At 42.1% G+C, this 22,955-nt stretch overlaps 2 protein-coding genes across 3 annotated transcripts in view; one reads left to right on the plus strand and one right to left on the minus strand.

Moving 5' to 3' along the window:
- The window catches only part of EZR (ezrin), a 37,212-nt gene extending 17,791 nt beyond the window's left edge, over positions 1–19,421 (plus strand). The window contains exons 3-13 of one of the 2 annotated variants that reach the window (XM_036381096.1): positions 4,825–4,920; positions 5,729–6,003; positions 6,799–6,882; positions 7,524–7,670; positions 10,848–10,944; positions 14,009–14,172; positions 15,073–15,203; positions 15,905–16,065; positions 16,337–16,429; positions 17,324–17,575; positions 17,909–19,421. In XM_036381096.1, coding sequence (XP_036236989.1) covers positions 4,825–4,920; positions 5,729–6,003; positions 6,799–6,882; positions 7,524–7,670; positions 10,848–10,944; positions 14,009–14,172; positions 15,073–15,203; positions 15,905–16,065; positions 16,337–16,429; positions 17,324–17,575; positions 17,909–18,073 — 1,665 coding nt within the window. In that variant the 3' untranslated portion in view covers positions 18,074–19,421. The remainder of the gene's footprint in view (positions 1–4,824; positions 4,921–5,728; positions 6,004–6,798; positions 6,883–7,523; positions 7,671–10,847; positions 10,945–14,008; positions 14,173–15,072; positions 15,204–15,904; positions 16,066–16,336; positions 16,430–17,323; positions 17,576–17,908) is intronic. The other variant, XM_036381097.1, reaches the window with a different exon arrangement.
- An 890-nt stretch (positions 19,422–20,311) lies between these two features.
- The window catches only part of SYTL3 (synaptotagmin like 3), a 29,630-nt gene continuing 26,986 nt past the window's right edge, over positions 20,312–22,955 (minus strand). The window contains 3 exon segments of the mRNA XM_036380639.1: positions 20,312–20,579; positions 21,783–21,988; positions 22,800–22,908. Of these exon segments, the coding sequence (XP_036236532.1) occupies positions 20,449–20,579; positions 21,783–21,988; positions 22,800–22,908 (446 nt within the window). The 3' untranslated portion in view covers positions 20,312–20,448.

Genomic DNA, 22,955 nt, shown 5'->3' on the forward strand with positions numbered 1-22,955 from the left:
TCTTTCTTCTCTCTACCTCCTAATCAAGCGGCCCCAGTCTGAACTAAGATCTCTAAATTCCATCACAGTAAAAGAAAAAAGCAAAAACCCTTGCAGGTGTGTTATGTTCCAGTGAAACCTGTCTTCCTAGCATGTTGGATGATGAGCTGTCACAAGGGATCTAAAATATTTAGACAGCATAACTAGCATGTAAAAATGTACCTCTTGCTTTGAAAAACTGCTTAGCTCTTACATAGTTCTTAACTTCTGAGATTGAAATGTTGCTCTTGTGCATAAAACTGTTCAGAATCAGGTCTTCAGGTGGCTGATGAGGGCCGTTGGCATGGCTGCATTCATTCAAATGCTCGGTTTGAGTTAGCACAGGTGTTTGGGTTTGCCAAAATATTGGAAAATCAGAAGAGTTTGTGATCTCTGTGCAGCATTTACAGATATCATGCCTCGTAAGAAGCCCCTGTGCAGCAGGATGGAGCAGAGATTAGTGCAGGGATCCCTGCCTTCAGGGATTCCCAGGGAAGTGGAGAGCTTGAGTGGCCAAGACTGTCCTCCTGTACTGTTATTCTTCCTGTTACTGCTTTAACAATATCCAGGTCTTTATGAAGATGGACCTGCAAAGATCAGATAAAGACAACTAAAACAAACTGTGTGCTATTTGTGAAACTTTGTTATTATTGACTTAAGTAGCTTGCTGTTATTAAACTCAAGCAAGGCCTAGATTTTAGCAAAAAAATTTTACTTACTGCTCTGCAACTCAAAAAAAAAAAAAGACCACCAAAATAATTGCTTCTAGCCATTTCTGCTTTCTGCTGTAGACCTGAAAAATAAGAATTGGTCCATTCAGACTTCAGTCACACATTTTAATGTGTTCACAAACTGTTATTTGTACTTCTTCCCTTGATAGCTAACCTTGATAGCTAAGGATGGTTGTACTTGAGTAGCTCAAGTAGGCACTATTGGCTAAATAACGTCCATTCCTTCTGGGTATTGTTGGTACAATTCTGTGTTTCAGTGAGTTAACTAGAAGTTGCTAGGCCTTATGGCAATTGTGCATTGAGAAGTACTTAAAAAGAAAACCCGCAAAAAACCCCCCAAACAAACAACCTACAAAACAGTTAAAAAATAAACAAAATTCCAAACCCCCAACAAACTAACAGGCAAAAAGCTTTTAGTGAGTTCTTGAAAAAAATGAAAGAAGGAAATCAAATACTAATTACTGCAGAGCTTCACAGTACAAAACTGAGTAGTCCAGCTTGTGTCTAGCATTAAATCTAAATTTAATTCCTTTTGATTACTACTGATGTGGGATAAACATCAAGTATTCATTGAACACAGAGGCCAAGGGTTCAATCCCCATATGGTTCATTCATCTTAGATTTGAGCTTGATGATCCCAGTTTGTCCTTTCCCTCAGAATATTCTATGATTTTGTGACTGGAAATCTGCTGAAATGCATTTGAAACCTGCATTTTTATGGAAACAGTAGCTGCTGCTTGATCTTCCAGAGGAGAGTTACCAAGTTGATTAGGAAGATGGATCACCTCTCCTGTGAGGAAAGGCTGAGAATTGGGATTATTCAGCCTGGAGAAGAGAAAGCTTTGCAGTGGAAGGCTTTGGGGTGACCTAACTGCAGCCTTCCAGTACCTGAAAGGAACCCTAAAAAAAGTTGGAGAGAGACTATTTACAAGGGCATGTAGTGTCAGGGCAAGGGGGAATGGATTCAAACTGAAAGAAGCATCTTTAGATTACATATAAGGAAGAAATTCTTTACTGTGATGGTGGTGAAGCACTGGAACAGGTTGTCCAGAGAAGCTGTGGATGCTCTAACCCTGGAAGTGTTTAAGGCCTGCTTGGATGGAACTCTGAGCAATCTGATCTAGTGGAAGGTGTCCCTGTGCATGGCAGGGGGGTGGAACTAGATGATCTTTAACGGTCCCTTCCAACCCAGGCCATTCTATGATTTGATGATTCCATTCATGCTGATCACCATGGCATCAGAGTAACTTCTTCCCCTGGCCCTTTCATGTTGATCCAAAACAGAGAAATTGGATTTTGTCTCCATCAGTATGAAAATCTAAATTACTGAAAGCCAGGTTTTTAAAAGCAATGCTTTAGATTAGACTGTAAGTATGTCCTTATGACAAGCATTCAACAAGTACTTCCCTCCTCCATATATATTAACTAATGCTTACATCTATTCAGAGTCAGGGTCATCTCTCTGGCAGAAGGGAAACTACTTTCTCTGCTTTCAGCTGAGAAGTTCAAAATCCTGAGAACATGGAAAAGGCAGGATGTTTCAGATTCAAGATACTTCTATTTTAGCTTGCTGTCTAGATACTTAGGGATTTCTGAAGAATGCTTACTGCAGCAGTTAGTGCACAATTGGGATAGACCTACTCCTCATGGAGATTTGCTCCTTACATCCAGTGGCATGGGTTTAAAACCTGTGATTGGAAATTCTTATCCGTATTTCAAACCTTGTTGGGGGATACTTCTGCATGTCAAGGGAAGGCTGAGGAAGAACTGAGCAGAACAAAACCAGAAAAAGGTGAAGACCATACATTCTCTCTTCAGTTCTGTTGAGCAAGCCTTTCCCTAGACCCTTATCTCGGGTGGAGTTTACACTCAGATAAAGCCTGTGGAGGCAACAGGTTTTCACAGGTATGGGGAGTGGCCCAACTGGAACTGCAGAACCACTGTGGGGGTTTTGAAGAAGCAAGCTATTTTTAAAAACTAGAAGGTGATTTCTTGGCTTGGATGTCAGAAACCTGAGCTAGGCTTTGCTAGCATGTCTGTATCCTGCATGTAAGGTGTTCTATAGCTCCTTTTACAGGAGAGGGAAAATAAGGAAACCTGTGAATATTAAGTTCCTCTCCACTGAAGCCAGTCCTGTGCAGAGTTTATGCTGCAGTGAGGTCTGAGGCACCCCAAGAACCAACCCAGTGGGCTCTGCAGCTGGCTGGAGTATCTCCCAGGTGGTCATGTGCCCTCCTGACCATGTATAAAAGAAATTCAAATGGAGGAGGGTGTAACTGGCATTCTCTGGGAGTGAATGCATAACTGGATGGAATGGGAAGACTCAAGATTTGCGGCTTCATGCATTTGAGGAAGCAGAGGAGGTGTCTCTCATCTTGTATATAATGCCTCGTTTCTTATTTCTTCCTTGTTTTGCCATAGAGGAAGTTTACAAAGCATTTCCCAGTACAGGCCAAAGCCTTCTTTGTTCTTTGTATTGAAACTCAAACAGTCAAATCATTAAGTTTAGCTTAATATTTTCTCCTTCCTTGCTTTTAGGTTTGGGAAGAATTTGAGGGGTCATGATTTCTGAAAACTTTGTAACTCTATTTATAGGAAGTGTACTTTTTCTCTTGTAAGAGACATTCAGAGATAATGACCTGATAACTACTTGATTTATGTAACTTTTTATTTTAACAAAGTTGCAACATTCTTTTGTGCAACAGGAAGTACCACACTCAACATACCCCTGGTTTCCTGTTAGACTACATAAAAATACATCCAGCTGTCAGAAAACTTGTCTCCCATGATGAAACAAGCCACTTTGAGGGAGGAGGGAAAAGGAATTTTAGTCAAGTAAAAGCTGAATTATTTACAGAGCCCAGCTCTTTTTTTAAAAGAACATGGTGGGGGCTTGGGTTTTTTGTTTGTTTGGATTGGTGGGTTTTATTGTCTTTCTGATAAACTCTAGTTAGTCTTAGCTAACATGACATTGTTTTTCTCAAGTCTGCTCTCCAGCCAGGGTGTCTCCAGCAATACCTTAAATGTGGAGGTGAAACAGATCCTTGGTTGAGCTCTTAGACTTGTTGAAGCACATGTAACTACACATTCCCAAATCTGTCAGACTTTCCTAACTCACTCAGTGGTTTTAAATTCATCTTGCCTTCCACTCAGTTGAGCTCCCTGTAGTGATGCCTACATCACTTTTTGAGGGGCTACTCTGCAAATAACAACGGAAGTGATCCAACTATGTATGTAGTAGATCTTTGCAGATTTTGGCTGTGTCTAGAGCACAGCTTTACAGGTAGATGAGCTGGCAGCCAAGCACTTGGCTATTAGAACAAGCTGTCAAGAGTAGGTGAAGGTCAGGGACTTGTTGGCTCTGTCCTCCACTGAGGAAATGTAACCTGTCCAAACAGGACTGCTTTTCTAGTAAGTGCACCATCCAGTCAATGGCTGGTGTTTCTCTGTCTTTCAGCAGTTTGGTATTTACAATATATGAAATGAAAGTTGTCCTAATGTGGGGGCATCAACATATTTTTGTCCTTCATAAACTCAGCCTTGTTTTAACTCTCAGAGCCTCACAGCAGGGGTATGAAGCACCTCTCAATTGCTTCCTCTAGAAGGAACAGTCTCTGGTGACTGGCAGACAAGGTCACTTGAGCCTTTAGTACTGCTAACTAGTTATAGTTAGTACTAATACCATTAGAGACCATCCCACCAAAAACTTTGGTGACATAACTCATCTGTTTCACTAAGTACAATTTTAAGATGAGTTGGTAGATAAAAAGCAAGCAGAAGCCCCACCTGCTGCCAGTGTGTCAGTCTAGCAGCCTGTCACTTACTGTTTTTCTCACCTGCTTCCCCAAGATCATCATCTTCTAGAAACTGGGTGGGACAAGTATCTCAGCCTATGCTGTCATCATCATCTACAATGGCAGCTGTATATCCTTGTCTGCAAGGTGAAATTAAGAGATGAGTGGGTTTAAGCTCTCACCTGCACCCATCGCAGGTGATGTGGGACTCGAAAGGATACCTGGGCCTCAAGTGAAGTTTTTCCTGCAATAGCTTTTTCTTTTTTACCTTTCTGTTGCAGGTGGTTAAAACCATAGGTTTGCGAGAAGTGTGGTACTTTGGTCTTCAGTATGTGGACAACAAAGGATTCCAAACTTGGCTGAAGCTTGATAAAAAGGTAACAGACTTTGGGCTAATTGCTGGCCAAAGGTTAAAGCTTTTATGTTTCCTGGTGTGTTATTGGCTGCAACTTCATACACCTTGTGCCTGCTGTTGATTGTGCCCTAATTTTCATAATTTCAGGATTGTTTTTAGAGATAACATTGTGATCTCCATGGGTGAGGTGTGACATGGTAGAAGCCCTTTCACTCTCTGAGTTGCAGGAAGCATTTGCCACGTGTGCAGCAGCACCTGGATACTGTACTTTGTTGGGAGAAAGCAACTGCACTTTCTGTGGCTGGAGGAGCACTTGGCTGACGATGGGCTTAGGCCCTGCCTGTGCAGGATCAGTTGTGTCCTAATTGGAGAAGAGGCACTTCCAAGCTGGGCAGCCAAGTGCTGATGTCTCTGATGTGCTCCTGTTTTTGTGTTCCCAGCTCTTATGAGGGCATGGACTGCTTTTCTTGGTGTGGTGACAGTGGTGACATGGCAGTTGGTGACACACCTGTTTAATGTCAGGGGGCTGTTCTCTGTCACACACAGTACTGGGTGGGTTTGCCATCTGATACAGCACAGTAAATCATTCTCCAGTGGCCAGTGTTTGCTGTACAAACAGGACTTAACTGGCTTAGTTGGAAAACATAATGCATCTCCTCCATGTTCTCTCCTATCAGTAAGGAGCCAGAATTAAGGAATTCCACTAAAGAGTTGCCAATCACTCACCTCTTATGGCAAATGCCCCAAATTCCTTTTTCTGTCTAAAAGCAATCTATTCTATTGTTTTCAAAAAACCACCTGCTGAGTTGTGGTGTCACTTCTGTCCTCAGGTTTCTGCTCAAGAAATCAGAAAGGAGAATCCCCTCCAGTTCAGATTCCGTGCCAAGTTCTTCCCAGAGGACGTGTCTGAAGAGCTGATTCAGGACATCACGCAGAAGCTGTTCTTCCTGCAGGTGAAGGAAGGGATCCTCAGTGATGAGATCTACTGTCCTCCTGAAACAGCTGTACTTCTTGGTTCCTATGCTGTGCAGGCCAAATTTGGAGATTACAACAAAGAGGTGCACAAGCCTGGATACCTCAATTCAGAGCGTCTCATCCCCCAAAGGTGAAGGAATTGGCTGATGCAGTTTCTTTTTAAATTTTTTTATTTGAATTCTATTTAAATGCAAAGAGTTTCATTTAAAAGCATCTTTGGTTTTGGTTTTCTAAATTGAATTGCATATAATGGGGTTTTTTCCCTTATTTTATTTCTATCTGTCATATTTAAGTATATTTTTGCTTCTCCTTGGGTTGGTTAGACAGGAAATATAGTTTTGTATTCAGCTTTTATTTCTTAAAAGCTGCTGCCATTCTGGTAACTGTGGCAGTATGAATGTTTCCTTTTTAATAAGAAAAGAGCAGCATTAAGTCAAGAATATGTCATTCTTGAAGAAGGTTGGGTTGTGTGTCCTTAATCCTAATGTACAGTCCTAAGAAGCTTGTATGTGGAAGGCATGTCATGTGGCTTCACAGTCCATCCTCACTCAGGATCAGTGGATGCTATCAGACCAATGGCTTCTGTTTACCCTTCCTGATGACACTGCAGCAATGTCTGATTCCAAGGATTGCAGCAACTTTTGCTTTGCTCTTATCCCCTGGTGTCTACCGTATGTGTGTGATTTGTTTGCAGAGTTCTGCTTGTACCTCTCATGTGTCTGGTCAGTGACCAGAAAGGCTTTGCAGAGGGTTATTGCTCATTCTGAATTGCTCTGCTTCACAGAGAACATCTTTGGGCTGAGTAGGGTTTTCCTTTTGGCTGCAGTAAGGCTTCCACCAGGGTGAGAGTAAGACTACAGCAAAGATCACCATCAGTGGATATTGCAGAACCTCTAATCTTGCTGATATCTGTTTCCTTGTGTAGGGTGATGGACCAGCATAAACTCTCCAGAGAGCAGTGGGAAGAACGGATCCAGGTGTGGCACGCTGAGCACAGTGGCATGCTCAAGTGAGTGTTTTGTGTAGGTACTTGGGCTGATCACCTTGCTGCTTGTTTGGTTACCTTAAGTTTGCATTTCTACAACATGGTTTTGTTAGTCTGTGGTTTAGACTCTTGAGTTGCCTGTGTGAGTGATACACACTACTCCTGGTGTGTATTTTTTAGTTCAGTATTGGATCATGTGGTAAAGCACAATAATATATTTTGTGCTGGTGCTGAGAACAGTGTGGCTTCCTGAAGATCTTGGACCTGTGCACATTAGATTAGTGATAGCTTTGAGTGGGAAAAAGAGTAAAGGTGCTGTCAAACCTTACAGTCATTGAAACATTTGCACTAACAGATGGGGAAAGTTCAGATCCTGTACCTTTCCTACTCACTGTACCCTGAGACAAGGATGAGGGCTGAGAGAGGTGAATGTTGCTGATTTCTGCCTGGAAGTACTAGGGATTGGTATATGGAAATATTCTCTCTGTGTGCTTGAAGATGTGATATCATAACTTGTAAAGTGAATCCTAAATGGTGAATGTTCAGTTTTAACTTCTGTGTTTGAAGTGAGGTTTAGGAAATTTTTTTTTTCTTCTGAGGTGTTTTTGTTTTCTGAGATAGAGCTGATATTCTCATTTATCTGATTTTCTTCCTGTCTCAATCAGAGAGAATGCCATGCTGGAATACCTGAAGATTGCCCAAGACCTGGAGATGTATGGAATCAACTACTTTGAAATCAAGAATAAGAAAGGAACTGACCTTTGGTTGGGAGTCGATGCCTTGGGGCTGAACATCTATGAAAAGGATGATAAGTAAGGCTTTTGCTTTTGCCTCTGACCTTCCAAAGAGGGTTGGTATGGGACATTTCTAATGTACAGGAATGCTTGTGTTCCAGTTTTGGACCAGTAGGTGAAGCTGGGAAATGGGCTATCACATCCCCTGTGCTTTCATGTCTTTCCTGAGCTGCTAACACTACCTGCTGTATAAAGAGAGATGTCAGTTGTACAGTGCCATCTGTGCCAATTGTGCACAGTGCTGGGGCTGAATCCTGAACTGAGGAGTTTACCTGGCTTTTCCTTGAGTCAGGTCACCAGGTTTGCCATCAGTGGCCACAACAAGAACATGGCTAGGCTAAGGTATCTGCAGACACCTAAGGAAACTCCTGTCCTGAAGTTAATGATGGATGTGTGTGCAGCTACCTGGTTCTGAAAAAGGCAGATTATGGGATGGACACAAAAGCAAAGCTGGGTGACACCCAGAACCCAGGGAGAGGCTAACCTATATAGTTACTGTGAACAAGGAATGAAATGAGGGCTTACTGAAGTACACACAGTTTTAATCAGCCCTTCTGGTAAAGGCAGAGCCATTATTAATTGGATAGTAGGTGGGAAATGATAGACTACATCTATAAATAAACATAATAAGAAGGTGAGAACAGCTGTGTCTAAGCCTGCTAGTCTCTTCTAATACTCTGCAACTGAAGGATTGAAGGGAGTTAAAATAGATATTTTTTAGATGGAGCATTGCAGTCTAGAGTACTTTCTTTTCCTCTCCCCGATGTTTCCAATCTTTGTTTCATGTCACTAATTGGTAACAGAGTATCATTGAAACACAGAATGGATTTCACCTGTTCTACATCTTTACCTCCAAAAAGGTTTGAATGCAACTCAAATATTAATTGGAACTCTCTGCATCTTCTGTTGATAAGGCAAAGGGAAAGGCAGTCTTTTCTGCAATGCTAATATGTGCTGTCACCCAGAAAACAAGGAGTGTCACTTGAAAGAAAAGTAGTTTCGCTCATGTAATACTTCAGTCCTGAATGACTGGTCTTGCCATGTAACCATGGTCACACAAACAGGTTTTTCGAGCTGCAGAAATCAGAGTGTAGCCATTGACTGTGAAGGCCTATCGAGAGCATTTGCAAAACAAATACGGTGCTGGAATAAACTGCTTATTTCTGCTGTAACTCTTGCCACTATATAATTAAGTCTTTCCAACAGATGCGGGGACTAGAAAAATAGTAATGTGTATGGCACCTCTGGTTTGTAGGTGCAAAGTTTGGGCACTGAGGGCAAAGATGAAGAAGCAGAGATTTCATTGTTGGAGTGTAACACGAGGAAAATGAGGCTGTGCTGTAGGTGTGTGAGCCTCTATACTGCAGTGCATGTCAATGTCCTGTTTCTGGGTATATTCAAGCTTTTTTTCCCCTGCATTAAAGGGAAAATCTGCAGTAGAACTTACTAATGAGTGAATTATTTTAGTTGTCTGTCATACTGTATTATCTAGGATTTAAGCACTTGTACTAATGTGATGGAGGCTGGAGTAATTAGTTAATCTTAGTCTAATCAAATCATTTTCTTTACAGTTCTTAATGTTACACACACACACACACACACTGTTGCATAATCTTGCAGTTGAGCTTGGAGGTTAGGGAGTGGATAGTTCTGAAGAGGGTGAATTTTATTCTTGATGTCTGAATTTAAATGAAGCAAGAGTTTTTTTGTGCTTGGACCCAGCAAAATCTTTTGATGTTGTAGCTTTCTATCTCTTTCACAATGAGGGAAATTCCTCCCAAGATTGCTCTTTTTTTCTTCAATCATTATTTTTTATGTAAGACACAATTATTACAATTCTTAATCATAAACAGCTATCTCTAGAGAATATACCATCCCTTGCTAAGAGAAGAATAATAATGTGATATTAAATATTAAAAAAAAGATTTGGTTGGGCTAATTAAAGGACTTTATTATAGTCACATGCACAAGTCCTTGTGATGTTAGAACTTGCTGCAGAGCTGATCAGGTGTGTGAAGGTGAAGTATTGGAATGGCTCAGAAACATTTGGTCTCATGACAAACTTTTTATATGCAAGACTGGAGAAATTAAGGCAGAAGAAAATATCAAGTGTTTAGTGAGTCATATAGAAAAATTTCAAACAAATCAGCAGACCTAGACTCCTCAGCAGTGAGGAAGAGCTGGAAGTCTGAATCCTGCCCTTTGCTTCATAGGGGAGCTTTTCACAAGTGGGAGCCACGTGGCACAGCTCATTGCATGAGCAGCGAGTGAAGTTCCGCTTGGTGACTCATGGGATGGGCTCAAAGAGCAGTTTGTATGGAAGGAAAGAACAGGGCCTTTGTTACCAACCTTGCCTGTAATCTAGGGGAGGAGATATCTGAAGGGAGGGTGTCAAGAGGATGGAGCCAGGCTTCTCTCAGTGCTGCTGAGCAATGGGGCAAGGAGCAGGCTCTAATGCACAGGAAATTCCACCTGAGTGTGAGGAAGATCTCCTTTACTGTTCAGGTGACCATGCACTGGAACAGGTTGCCCAGAGAGGCTGTAGAGTCTCCCTGACTGGAGGTGTTCAGGATGCAATCCTGTGCCATGTGCTCTGGAATGACCCTGTTAGAGCAGGGAGGTTGGACCAGATGATCCACTGTGGTCCCTTCCAACATGACCCATTCTGTGAAACAAAAGAAAATAAATCTTCTCCTACCAATGGTGCCTGCCCAGCACTTCAGAGAGAAGGCAGCATGGAGGTGACTGGGCTAGCTGTAACACAGCAGGGTAGCTTTGCCTGTGGGTGCTCTAAGGTGTGGGGAGCAGCTCAGTTACTTTGGCTCATGCCTCCCATGACGTGCGAGAGCCTGTGCAGGGAAGCACTGCACATAAAGTCTGCATGCTGTGGATTTTGGGACCAGAGGTAAAAGAAATAAGCTTAAAAGCAGCTGAGCATGTGGCTTCAGTAGAGTCCATTCCTATTTACATAGCCAAAGGTCAGTAGCATGGCTGATGAGAATGAGAAGAGACCAGTAAGAGAGGTTACTGGGCTTCTTTTCCTACTCCCTGTGGTATTCTGATTCAATTACTGTCTTCTCTCTTTTGGGAAAACTTTGTGAAGCATTGCATCCCACCAAATCCGTGTGTTGGAAGCACTATGGGGGAAAAATGTTTATTGCATCATCCCTTAAAACAAGATTTTTTTCTTTCCAGACTAACCCCGAAGATTGGGTTCCCCTGGAGCGAAATCAGAAACATCTCTTTCAATGACAAGAAGTTTGTTATAAAGCCTATTGACAAGAAGGCACCAGTAAGTATTTCTAGAAGGGACTCCTGGATATGAACAACTGATACTGTTTCATCTCAAAATAAAGTAGTCTTGGGAGAGGAGAAAGCCACAGATATTCTAGATGCAAAATAAGTATTTGTATTTAGAGTGTATTTTAGAACTGCTGTTTTTTCTCTGCAGCATAAATGAAGGGCTGATAGTGATAGCTAATGTGGAAAAAGATAAGGATTTTACAAGTGCAGAGTCCTTTTTGTGGCAAACTGGGTAACTTCATGCTCAAATTTGAAATTCTTTGCTAGTTTGCTAGTTCTGTGAGTCCTCTCTGCATATCTTTCAGTGCATGCAAGCGGATAGGTAAATTTTATTTTTGTTTTTTCATTTAAAAATACCCAAACATTAAAAAATTATGGAAGTAGTTCAAATGCTACTGCAAAACCACATGGATATATATGGCTTCCCATCCATCACTGCCCACTTCCACACTTCTGACAGAGTAAAATGTGGTGTTCATTGACTTTCTTGAACACCAAGGTAAATTTCAGGGATATGACTTTGGTGGAGAGCTGAAATATAGCTACCTGTGAATGTTGCTTTTCAATACTTAAAAGTATGTTTTCAGAGTTATTTTAGTGAGGAACTAGAAACTTACTTTGACCTGTTGAGAACATAATGAGGTGGAATAACTGGTATGGGTGGATGTCATTCTGTCAGTCTTGCGAAATTATTGGAGTAGTTGAGAAAGATCTCCTCTGCTCTTCCCCCACCCCAGTACTTGGCCTTGGTGGATAAGTGCAGCCCAGAGAAATAATAAGCAGCCTGGCTTTGGCAAAGGATGATGGCTTATAAATATCTCTAACAGCAAAAGATCCTCCCAGTAATTTAAAGGATACTAATGCACTGTGCTGCAGGGATTTCTTCCCTCCTCCACATAAGAACCTGGGGGAGAGGAGCTTTTTTCTGTAATGCTGTTAGTGAAAACAACAGAACTCCCCAGAGACAGAAAGCTGGTCTGTCAGGCATGCTTTTCTCAATAGAAGAGCCTCTTGCATGTGTTGTACATAATTACAAAACACAGATCACAGCTTGCTACCCACTCCCCAAAGAGTAAATCTGAGTTTGAAATGGAAGGCTTGCAAAAGGCTGGTACAGAAAGGTGTTAGCATTGAAAACCTCAGTTATGTTTCCTCCTTCCCTGTCAATTGTTATTTCCCTCTGGCTGATGGTATGTTTAAAGCTATGCCTAAAATAAGAATTTACCTGGGCACTAATTTTGAGTATTCAGGAAGTTGTCTGGGTCTTTTTGTTTGCTTGTGTCTCCATTTAAAAAGGAGGCAGGCATCGTAACTACAGCAAAATACTCAGTCCACTCAAGTTGTAGGTTGGAAGGTCTCTTTTAATTTGGAGGATTCTATATATGAGTTTAAATTTACAGTAATGTAAAGGGCAGAGTCCTGTGGCACCTTGCCCAGGATAAGCTTTTTAATTTTTGGGCTTTATCTGTCCATATACTCCAAGATCTTCAGCATATTATCTTTAAAATACCGAGGTGCAATTCTCCCAGTTGTGTGAGATCTGGGGTAGGCTGGGGATGAGGAAAGAAAGGAATTTTTTTATATTTGTATTTGAGTGTTGTGTCCCTTGATTATGGCCTTAAATGACAAATGCAAGCATTATCCATACCATCAGTATTTACTTCCATGGAAGTGAGCTTTGCCTAAGCACAGGACCTGTTCATCACAATGTACAGAAACTGTTTGTTTTTACAGTTACTTGTCAGAAGTAGGAGGGTGGATGAGCAGCTTACAGTCACAATTATCAGGATCAAACCTGTGAGCCTCGGAATGGCTCCAGCAGGATTTAGTGGGAGAGCACAGCACACTGCCCTGACTGCCACTTCTGCAGCCAGTGTGCATTAGGGAAATACATTGGAGAAAATCAGTCTTTGCCAGCATATTCATCTTAATGCCACTTAGGGAGCTTTTAATTGCTTAGTGTGACTTCTAGTTTTCCCAGAGATAGCCACAGTTGTGCTTCTGAGCTCAGGCAATTAAAAACATGGTCACTGCTTCCATTCCTGGTTCCATCTCTTGCTAAGAGTGAGGCAATCCATAGGAGAGTAATTCCAAGGAATGGGCACTGGTTTATGGTGGTAATGTGGCAGCTTGCCCACTATCCATGTAGTACACAGAAAAAGCACAAGTATGTTTATCCACTGTGTAAGTTTAGACTGTGTTGTAGATGTGTGTGGTTGTAGACTCAGAAAAATTATCAGGAAGGTAGTGAACTTGGGCCCTCTGTATCCTTTCCTTAGCTGAATTTCTTCTAGAAGATCTAGTCTAATTTATAGTTTCTGTAAAAGTCTGATTATAGGACAGGTAATAAGAAATTTGGGAGTGTCCTTTTTACTGAACTAGAAATTTTAGAATATAATTTGTTTTGACACTGCCTGCAATCTGATATTCCAAATAACCCATGTGGCTGGTGGTTAAAAAATTAGTTTTCATTTGACACTCTTCTAACAGCCTAGATCAGCTTAACTAGGAAATGCCATGGAATGGACAAGAATTATATTGAAAGAAATAATAAGATATTAATTATTCTTATTAATATAAAATAATAAGAAATTATCTGAAAAAACACGCAGGGCCTTGAATGTTGATTCAGATAGATTGAGAAATTCTACAAATATGTAGTTATGCTTTGTCTTTCAGTCACAAAACTGCAAGCTGAAAAACTACTCAACACTAGAGGTCTATGTGTTGCCCAGATGTTTACCTGCCAACCCAGAACCTTTTGCAACATCTAACAATCTCCATTTAAATGAGGCTTCATCTATCTGGGATTTTCTCTAAAAGATGCTTTATCTAGAAGAGTAACTTGCACATTCTATGTAGACTTTAAATGGAGAATATAAATCACAATAGTTTTGGCTTCAGATGATATTTGCAGTCCCTGCTGCTGTGTTTAAATGGTCTTGCATTTATGTCTGGATTAGAATTAAATTAGTGACAAGATGTTCTGTCTGCAGTTAGCTTGGAGGAGAAAGGGTGTTTGGAAGAAACTGACTGTGGTGTCTCTCTCCTAGGACTTTGTGTTTTATGCCCCTCGACTGAGAATTAACAAGAGGATCCTGCAGCTCTGCATGGGCAACCACGAGCTGTACATGCGGCGCAGGAAGCCCGACACCATCGAGGTGCAGCAGATGAAGGCCCAGGCCCGGGAGGAGAAGCACCAGAAACAACTGGAAAGGTGGGCTTGGATACAGGCAGCTGGTGTGGCATGGCAGAAGTAAATGGCACCCTGGTGCCAGGGTTCAGCAAGCAGCTGCATCCATGGGCGAGGCTCTGAGCCATCCCAGGCTCAGGGAGAGCACATGTGGCCCTGGAGCTCTGGAGTATGGGCAGGGACTTGGGGTGTCCTGCAGTGGGACTGTTTTACCCTTCCTGCTTGGCCCTGTGCCCACACAGGCAGCTGTCCTGGCTGCAGCCTCAGGAGCTGCAAGAAAATGTGCAAGTAAAGGCACAGCAGGCTCTGGTGTGATGGTGTGCACCTAGAGAAGGGTTTTCCTGACTCTGGAATGTTGGCATCTGATTTATGGGCTGGGCCATGGGATGTTTGGGAGTAGGGAGAAGCCTTCACAGGGAGCACATATGTGTACTCTGTAAATAGAGAAGGAACTGGGAGATCTCTTACAGGCAAGGAAAAAGGAATAGCAATTCTACCACTGGCTGCAGGTTGCTTATGATTCAAGAAATCATGCTGCTTTTCTCCTGAACTTGTGGATTGTTTGTCTCTGTTCTCTCAGTCCTGTTGTTTTCATGCCTCCTTAACTTTCCATATGACAGAAGTAACAAAGTTACACCTCTTCTGCCTCTACAAGTCTTTTCCTCTCTGGGTCTAGCAGCTACTTGGTATTCTAAATTTCTGTGCCAACCAACAAAAATACCTCATTTCATAAAAGCATTTGTATCTTAAACAGAGCAAAAATTCTAAAGAGTTGAAGGAACAGCCTATTTCTGTCTTTCGGCTTCTGTTTCGTGGCAGCCACTTTCCCATTGAGCTGCCTGGAGAGGTTCCCAGCCAGCTTTCTTGTCTGGCAGTAGCTTGGGTCTGAAAGTGAGCTTCCAGCATGAAATGTGTTTCTAACAGGAAACAACTAGAAGATGAAAAGAAGAGGAGAGAGACAATTGAGAGGGAGAAAGAACAAATGCTGAGGGAGAAGGAGGAGCTGCTGGTGAGGCTACAAGAGTATGAAGTGAAGACTCAGAAAGCAGAGAAAGGTAAAGTATGTCCTGGCTGACCATGTATTGTGCTCCACAGAGAGGGTGTATGGGTTGTTGCCCATGCCTTGCCTAAATCTGATGACACTGGGATGGCTTGGCAAGACTTACTAATGTCTGTCTGCCAATACAGCTAAATGTACTAATGTGCATCCAAAGGATGAAAGTAGCATAAAATCTGCAGATTTTATTTGGAAACTAAAGGGCAGGAACTCTGTTTTGCCCTGTTGCCAGGAGGATTTAAGTAGCACAGCCTCTTCCAGCAGTGAGCAAGAGTTCAGCCCTCAAGTACTTTTTACTGACTCCTAACAGAAAAGTACTTTGGGAACAAATCTTTCCAGTGAAATGGAAGCTTCTGTGTTAATGCACAGAAGAACACATTGGAGGCAATGACATCTGGTCCATGCAGCAAACTGTCAACAGCAGCAGAGTCATGTCAGTGTTACAGAAGTAACACAGTTACATGAAGTGTTACAGACTTCAGTGCAAACATCTTGCAGAAGATTTAATTACAATGTGCATCTGACTACTTCTGAATCCAGTTACTTGGTGTATTATGCAAATAATTACTTTGAGGAGCACAGTGAATATTGCCAGCTGAAATAAAGTCCTGTCATGACTTCTGCAGTTACCTAAGAGGCTGAAGTTCCTTAGCTTTGAGCAGACTTTTGGACTAACCACATTGATCTGTCTCTTTGCAGAGCTGTCAGATCAGATCCAAAGAGCCATTCAGCTGGAAGAGGAGAGGAAACGGGCCCAGGAGGAGGCAGAACGCCTGGAAGCTGAACGTTTGGCAGCTCTGCAGGCCAAGGAAGAGCTGGAGAGACAAACTATGGACCAGATAAAGAGCCAGGAACAGCTGGTAAGACTCAGTTATTTTGAGAAGAAGATACACAAGCATATTACTGTGCCCTTGAGTAAGGCAAAGCCATCATGTCCAGGGAAAAACAGTGCAGTGAGGTACTGGGCTGTCATTGTGGCACTGGTTTCTATCATAAGCAATCTAATTTTTAGTTCTTCGTTTTCCTGTTTAGTCTCTATGAGAATTAACAGTATTTTTATTGTGTTTGGTTTTTGGTTGGGTTGGTGTTGTTTCTAAGAGTCCCTGTAATTCCCATTTTATTATTCAACAGGCTACAGAGCTTGCAGAGTATACAGCCAAGATAGCACTTCTTGAAGAGGCAAGGAAGCGTAAAGAGAGTGAGGTTGAAGAGTGGCAAATCAGAGTGAGTATCTGCTTTACCAGTTGCTCTAAAGTTCTGTGCTTAAGCAGAGCATACTGTGGTTCTTAGCCTGGTGTGACTTCTCAAACATGTGGAAGCAAACATCTGTTCAGCAGTGAAAAGGACCAAACTTGTCATGAATGTGCAATGTCTGCAAAACCACCTTTCCGACAACCCTTCAGTCAAAAGTCAGAATGAAAACCTGTATAAAACCTAAAATTGTGATAATTGTCTTGGAGCCTTGGAGAAGAGGGGCACATGAATAAATGATGTAATGATAAAATGTCTGAAAACATTACATCAGTCAAGAGAAGATGCTGCAAAAGCAGCCACACTGCAGATGTCTGTTTTGAGGGGCACGTGCTGTTGTTGGTGGCTTCCTGGTCCCTGGATCAGGAGAGTTTAATAAACTGCTGCACTGAAACCACACAAGTCTCAGAGTGCTGGTGCTCCCAGGGCACTGTAAGACACACGGGAGGGCAGAACCACTGCAGCAGCAGGGGAGGTGACTGCCTGGTGTGTAATTGCACTAAAAATGCCAAATTAGATTCCCAAATTCTTGCTGTGTGGAACCAGTGTGTCTCCAGCCTACAGCTCTTCAAATGGAGAGCAGAATGACAATAACTGTAGCTTCCCATAGAACTTTTTCCTAGGTTGTTTTATGGGAAGAATATTATTTGTTCAGACTCCCTGCACATTACACAGTGGCTGATGATGATAGCATCCCTAGCAAAAAAAAAGTTCTCTAATAATGGAGTACCATGAGCTGCAGACATTTCGTTCTCTCTTGCTTTTCATAGTAGATGGGAAAAACTAGGAAGATAAGCATTTAAGTGTTCATTAAGCTGATTTAAAGCAAGAAATGCATTTAAAATATTTTCCACTCTTTCCCCAAAGGCCAGGGAAGCCCAGGAGGATCTGGTAAAGACCAAGGAGGAGTTACACCTGGTAATGACTGCTCCACCTCCACCCCCACCCCCAGTCTACGAGCCAGTGAATTACCACGTCCATGACAACCTGCACGATGAGGGCTCTGAGTACTCTGCCTACAGCGCCGAGTTCTCCAGCGAGGGCATCAGGAACGACCGCAACGAGGAGAAGCGCATCACCGAGGCGGAGAAGAATGCACGTGTGCAGAGCCAGCTGAGGGTAAGGCACTGCTGGGAGGAGGCAGAGGAATGAAACAGCCCTGCACAACAGGTCACTTCACCACTTGGTTAAACATACAGAGCACGACAGTTTCTCTTTGTTCACATTTCCTATAGGAAGTTTGAAATAAAGGCAAGGTATATAAAAATTACTCTCATTGCTCAAGCTTTGAGATTGCTTAAATCATCCATAATTGTTTTGGAAAGGCCAGGTCATATCCACATCACTCTTCTGTCCAAGCATTAACAACTGTCAGCTCTCCCAAGAGAGCAGGACTGACAGGAGCTGAGAGCTTCTCACAATAACCTGCATTTATTGTTCTGTGTACTGCAGGCACTGACAGATGAGCTGGCCCAGGCTCGGCACGAGGACAAGAGGACCCAAAATGACATCATCCACTCGGAGAACATGCGCCAGGGACGGGACAAGTACAAGACGCTGCGGCAGATCCGGCAGGGCAACACCAAGCAGAGAATTGATGAGTTCGAGGCAATGTAAAGATGCTCGTACAAAGAAGACAGGACTGTGGGAAAGGCAGATCTTAATGCTGTGTTCTTGTTTTGGGGTTTTTGTTGTATTGGTTTTTTGGTTTGTTTTTTTTTTTCTCTGAGGAGAGGTCACTGTATGACTCTTAACCAATGTTCTCTAAACCCAGAGGTGTTTGAATCTCCCCTTTTTTCTGAACCTTCTGTGAAATTTGGTATAGTTTAAAACTTATTGTACCACAGATCCTGGTAACTTGCTCATGCCTTTACTTAGTGCCAAAAGGCCTTATGTCACATCTCTCTTTAAGCAAGACAAATTTTAACAGGCCATGCTTTTATTTAAAGATGTGTGTCCTGTGCAGGTGCTGGATTCAGCCTGGTCTAAAAGATAAGCATCTGTGGGTGAATTTTGTGCCATATGTCTTTGTATTATTAGCTACCATGTAAAGTGTAACAGATGAGAAGACAGGCTGTGGAACTGAGGATTTTCAAGCACCTGTATGTGTGTTGTACATCCACGCACAGGTGCTTGTAAATCCTGCTTTTTCCTTGGTCTTGATGCCCATGTTCCCCCTTCCCTGCCCCCCACACACAAAAGAACTGTCAACACCTCAGAACTCCTTCGTGTAGAAATTAGATATTTTCTAGTTGCTGTTCTCAACTGGAGAAATGGTGCAGTGATGGTTCAGAAGTGACATAGGGACAATGATACCCTCTTCATGTAACAAGTAGCAAATACTCCTGGACTCTACAACACCACTGTGTTTGCATTCCAGCTTCATTACTGATTAGTTGTAGTGTAGTATTTATAAATATATATATAAAACATGCAATATGTGAATTGCAGTACTAGCTAAAGGGAAATAGTTTTGCTCTGTATATTTTGTTACTTTTCAGATTTAATAAGACTTGCATCTGTAAAAATGCCTAAGCAAGACTGTAGTCTGATACAGTGCAGCTGATTATTTACTATAAAGCATTATTTGTAAAGATCATTTTTTTTACTTAATGAAAACTGTTATATGTACACATGATCCAATATATACAATTTTACTGCACCTATTTTTCTAACAAATTTTCTAATTTTTTTAAATGTTTGATTTAAAGTTTCAGACTCCAAAGATGAAGGGACTGCTTGTTTATATCACAGTTGTATTCTCTCTAGTAGAGAGCATTTCTGTGACCATCCTTCCCCCACTCTCCCCTTTTTTCCTTGAAAATCTGTTAGAAAGTGAGATACAGTATGTTGTCACCTCTTCATTTACAATATCTATGCTGCGTTATACTTGAGTTGAATCTTGTGTGGGGTTTTTTTATTTGCAGCAGCAACCGTCTAAATAAAAGATCTGCAAAGTAACAAAGGCGATGGAGTGGAGCGTTTCTTGTGTGGGGTGCATTTTGAAGTTGTGCTTCTGCTCTTTTAGATCCTGAGCTTAGCTTATGAGTCCCTGTGGTTTTAAATCTCAAATCCTTAAAAACCACACTGACCAAGAAAGGAAGGGTGAATACTTAAAGTAAGGACTAAAAGTATAACACAGCAACACAAGTTACAGTTGTACACCAGAAGTTCCTGCTGACTGTAAAGCTACACCCAAGGCAAGGCAAACTGACCCAGGAGTTTGGCCCTAAGCTTGTGCACATGAAGAAATGATAAACTTAGCTAAACTTTTGTCATGTGCTGTACACCCTACGGCTCAGGGTTGTTAATTCTGTCTTACAGTGGCAGCTGATAAGAAGGGACTTGTTACACCCACCCTTATTCCATTGGCTGTAGTCCCACCCTGCTACTGACAGGGAATTAATACATTTAACTTTCTAAGCACCAGGCTATAGCACACACTTGAGAGACGTGGCCACAGGCCAAAGCTTTTTAGGATCACGTGAAATAAAGTGGCAGTGTGGTTAATGCTGAAGCACAGAGGCATTAGCATCACCCATTTGCAGCAAGCAGACAAAGATAAGCTGGTTTTGCATTCTGTGGCTAAAACATCAGAGTGAAACAACGTAACTTTCTTGTTGTAACAGTTATTTTTTTCAGAAGTAGACCGAGTTGTGATTTAAATAAAATAGTAACAGTTCTGCTAGGCCTGGAAATGGAAAGCTGCACATTGTCTGGCTGCTGCTGCTTTGACAGCATCTCAAACTGAGGCTGTCACTCCTCAAGAAACTATATTATCCTTACACTCCAGCTAGAGACACAGGCTAAAGCCTTAACTTTTGAAGAAATAAAACATTCAGAATGTCACACACGTTCAAATACATAATTCTATTCCCAAAAAAACTGGAAGAGGTGCTATTGCAGTGTACTTTTTCCAGAACTGAAGTGTATGTACCACTTCAGTTTAAAACATCGGACATCAGAAAGGAAAGGTTTTGTCTGATAATCTCTCATGATTTAAAGTTTTCCTTATTTGAATGCAGTACAAGTGTGAAGTCCATCCATGTGTTTGGATTGTGGAGCACTTCCTGCCATTGGAGCACTCCCTGAGCAGCAAGGTCCATAGAGCCAAAGAATTCCTCTGCAAGAAAGCAAAAGGAAAAATCAGAGTTACTTTTCACTTGGCCTTACCCAACTCCTGGCCAATCCTTTCACCCACTTCAGTAATTTCAGCTGTTCTGTAGCTCCTGAGGCACTAATTGCAATAAAGGGGATTTATACTTTTGAACTTTCATTTACATCCTGTTAAACTGGGAGCACTTTCTGAAGAGTGCAACCTGCAGCAGAGGAAAAGTTTTTGGCTGTATGACTAAAAGCAGAAGAGCAAGTGTGCATGCTCATAATAGCAGAATGGCACTAAGCCTCCTGCTTCAGTTCATTCCATGTTTAGGACTTGGATCACTTACAAGCAGATAGTCCCTGCTCTAGTAGGAAGGCAAATGCTGGCTTTTGGATAAGGATAAGCAAAGCAACTTCACGAGGAAGCCTGCATGACATTGAGCTACCACTAGTGATAATACTCCTGTAAACTGCATGCTGATACCAAAACAACATTTGACCCTCTCCTCTACAAATACTGAAACCCAGGGCACTTAACTCACTGGGAGAACAATTTTGAGCAACCTTCAGGGGACAATGCTTCCCTGCTCAACTACCAGTGAAACAGGGCCTATTTAGTGAGCAGAGACAGACACTGCTCAGCCCTGAGAAGGAAAGCTCACTCTTAGGTTAGAGCAGAGCCCAAATCTTCAAACATCCAATAGCCCCTTTGAAGAAAGTGTTACCTCCTGTATTTCATTGATTGGATTGATTTGTGGATATAAAGTAATAAGCACAGACATAAGCAAGGTTTGAGTCTATGAGATGATTAGTTCTCTTGCTTCCTTTTGATGGGAAGTTATTGAAAATAAGCCAATTCATACAAAACATCTAAATGAATAAGTCTTTAGAAATGTGTAGAGCTCTGTGTGAGTTAGAGCACACAATTTCTGTGCTTGTCTTAGCATGGCTCTGACCCATAAAAATCACCATGCTAACAAATGGCTTTCCTGAAAATTTCACTGACAAACTTGATTTTCTGCACAGACCTGAAGAGAAGCACCTGTATCAATTCTTGCATGATCAGAGCCCAGGACTGAAGTTGCTCAGGACAGAGGCTGGGACTGCATGCTAGGCATGTGAAAGCAGGTAATAAATAGCATAGTGTAATTTATTATAGCTTGGGATGTAAACTAAATGCACTTTTCCCCAAATTACATTCAACTTTCAGTGATAGAGAACTTACTTGCACCAAGCTTGGCTCCTCCTAGGAATTGATCACTTGAGCTGAAAATTGACTTGTGCCAGACAGTCAGGTGTAGACATGATTGCTGTAGCTGAGCTGGGGTCACACCATCAAAGACAAACAAGTGTTTCCACTGTGGACAGGCTTCTTTCTTCAGGACAGGAGACTTTTGCTTTACCTCTGCTTGGCCTGGAAGGATAAGACAACTTCCCCCACCCCCCAATAAAAAAGAGTTCAGCAAGGTTACTGATTTCTCAAGCAGAAAACAGAACATTTTGATAACCGAATAGAGGTTAGAGGGCTTAACTAGAGCCCGTTGGCTTGCCCTAAATAGCAAAAAAGTTCAGCCTTAGTGAAAGGCAGAAGAACATGGTGCTCTTGTGTTGATTTTGGGAGCTGCACCTTTTCCTGCCAGCCTTTAGTGCAGGTGCAAATAGGCTCTTGTAGTCTGCTTTGACTCTGCTGTCACTGACTGCTGAAGGAGTCTTTGCTCCACGGGCTGCTACCCAACAGCGCCTCAAACCTAACTTTTGGGAAATGAAATGCCCACCCATTTCACCAAAGGTGGGGGCCACAACAGGTGAAATGGCTTTGTGAGATATAAGTTTACCCCAGTATCATCCTTCCAGTGGCATCTGATGCCTGACAGCAAGGAAGTAAAACAATCCCACATACAAGCTACTCAGCACACTGAAGAAAAATTCAGTTCCTCTGCTTTGGAAATGTCAAGAAGAGGATAAAAGTTCTCAACTGTATCCAGAGCAATACTTAATTCTGCAAAGGCACAGGTGCAAATGTGACAACAGCCTCTTTATCTGCACCTTTTTTCCCATCACTACCCTGCAAACTGCTGCTGCTCTGCAGACACCCAAGTGTCACCATTTCCAGGAAGTCTGATTAAAAGTGTGGGCAATGCCACTTTCCCATGCCAATCTCCTGCTGAAAACATGTTAATATGTCCATTTGCATGGAACACATGTGACAGTCTTTATTTGAAGTGCTAGGTCTCAGACATACCCTTTAACAAAGGAGTTCAACATTCCAGCTGATCTCAGCATGGGCAAGTTCTTGGCCCCAAACATCATAACCTGAAGCTGGCAGTTGAGAACTCCTTGGTCTTTGTTTCCTGAAAAAGGAGCACTTATCACATGAAATGCCCAGTTAGTTCAGCTC

Source organism: Molothrus ater, chromosome 3 (genome assembly GCF_012460135.2).
Source record: "Molothrus ater isolate BHLD 08-10-18 breed brown headed cowbird chromosome 3, BPBGC_Mater_1.1, whole genome shotgun sequence".
Classification (NCBI taxonomy): domain Eukaryota; kingdom Metazoa; phylum Chordata; class Aves; order Passeriformes; family Icteridae; genus Molothrus; species Molothrus ater.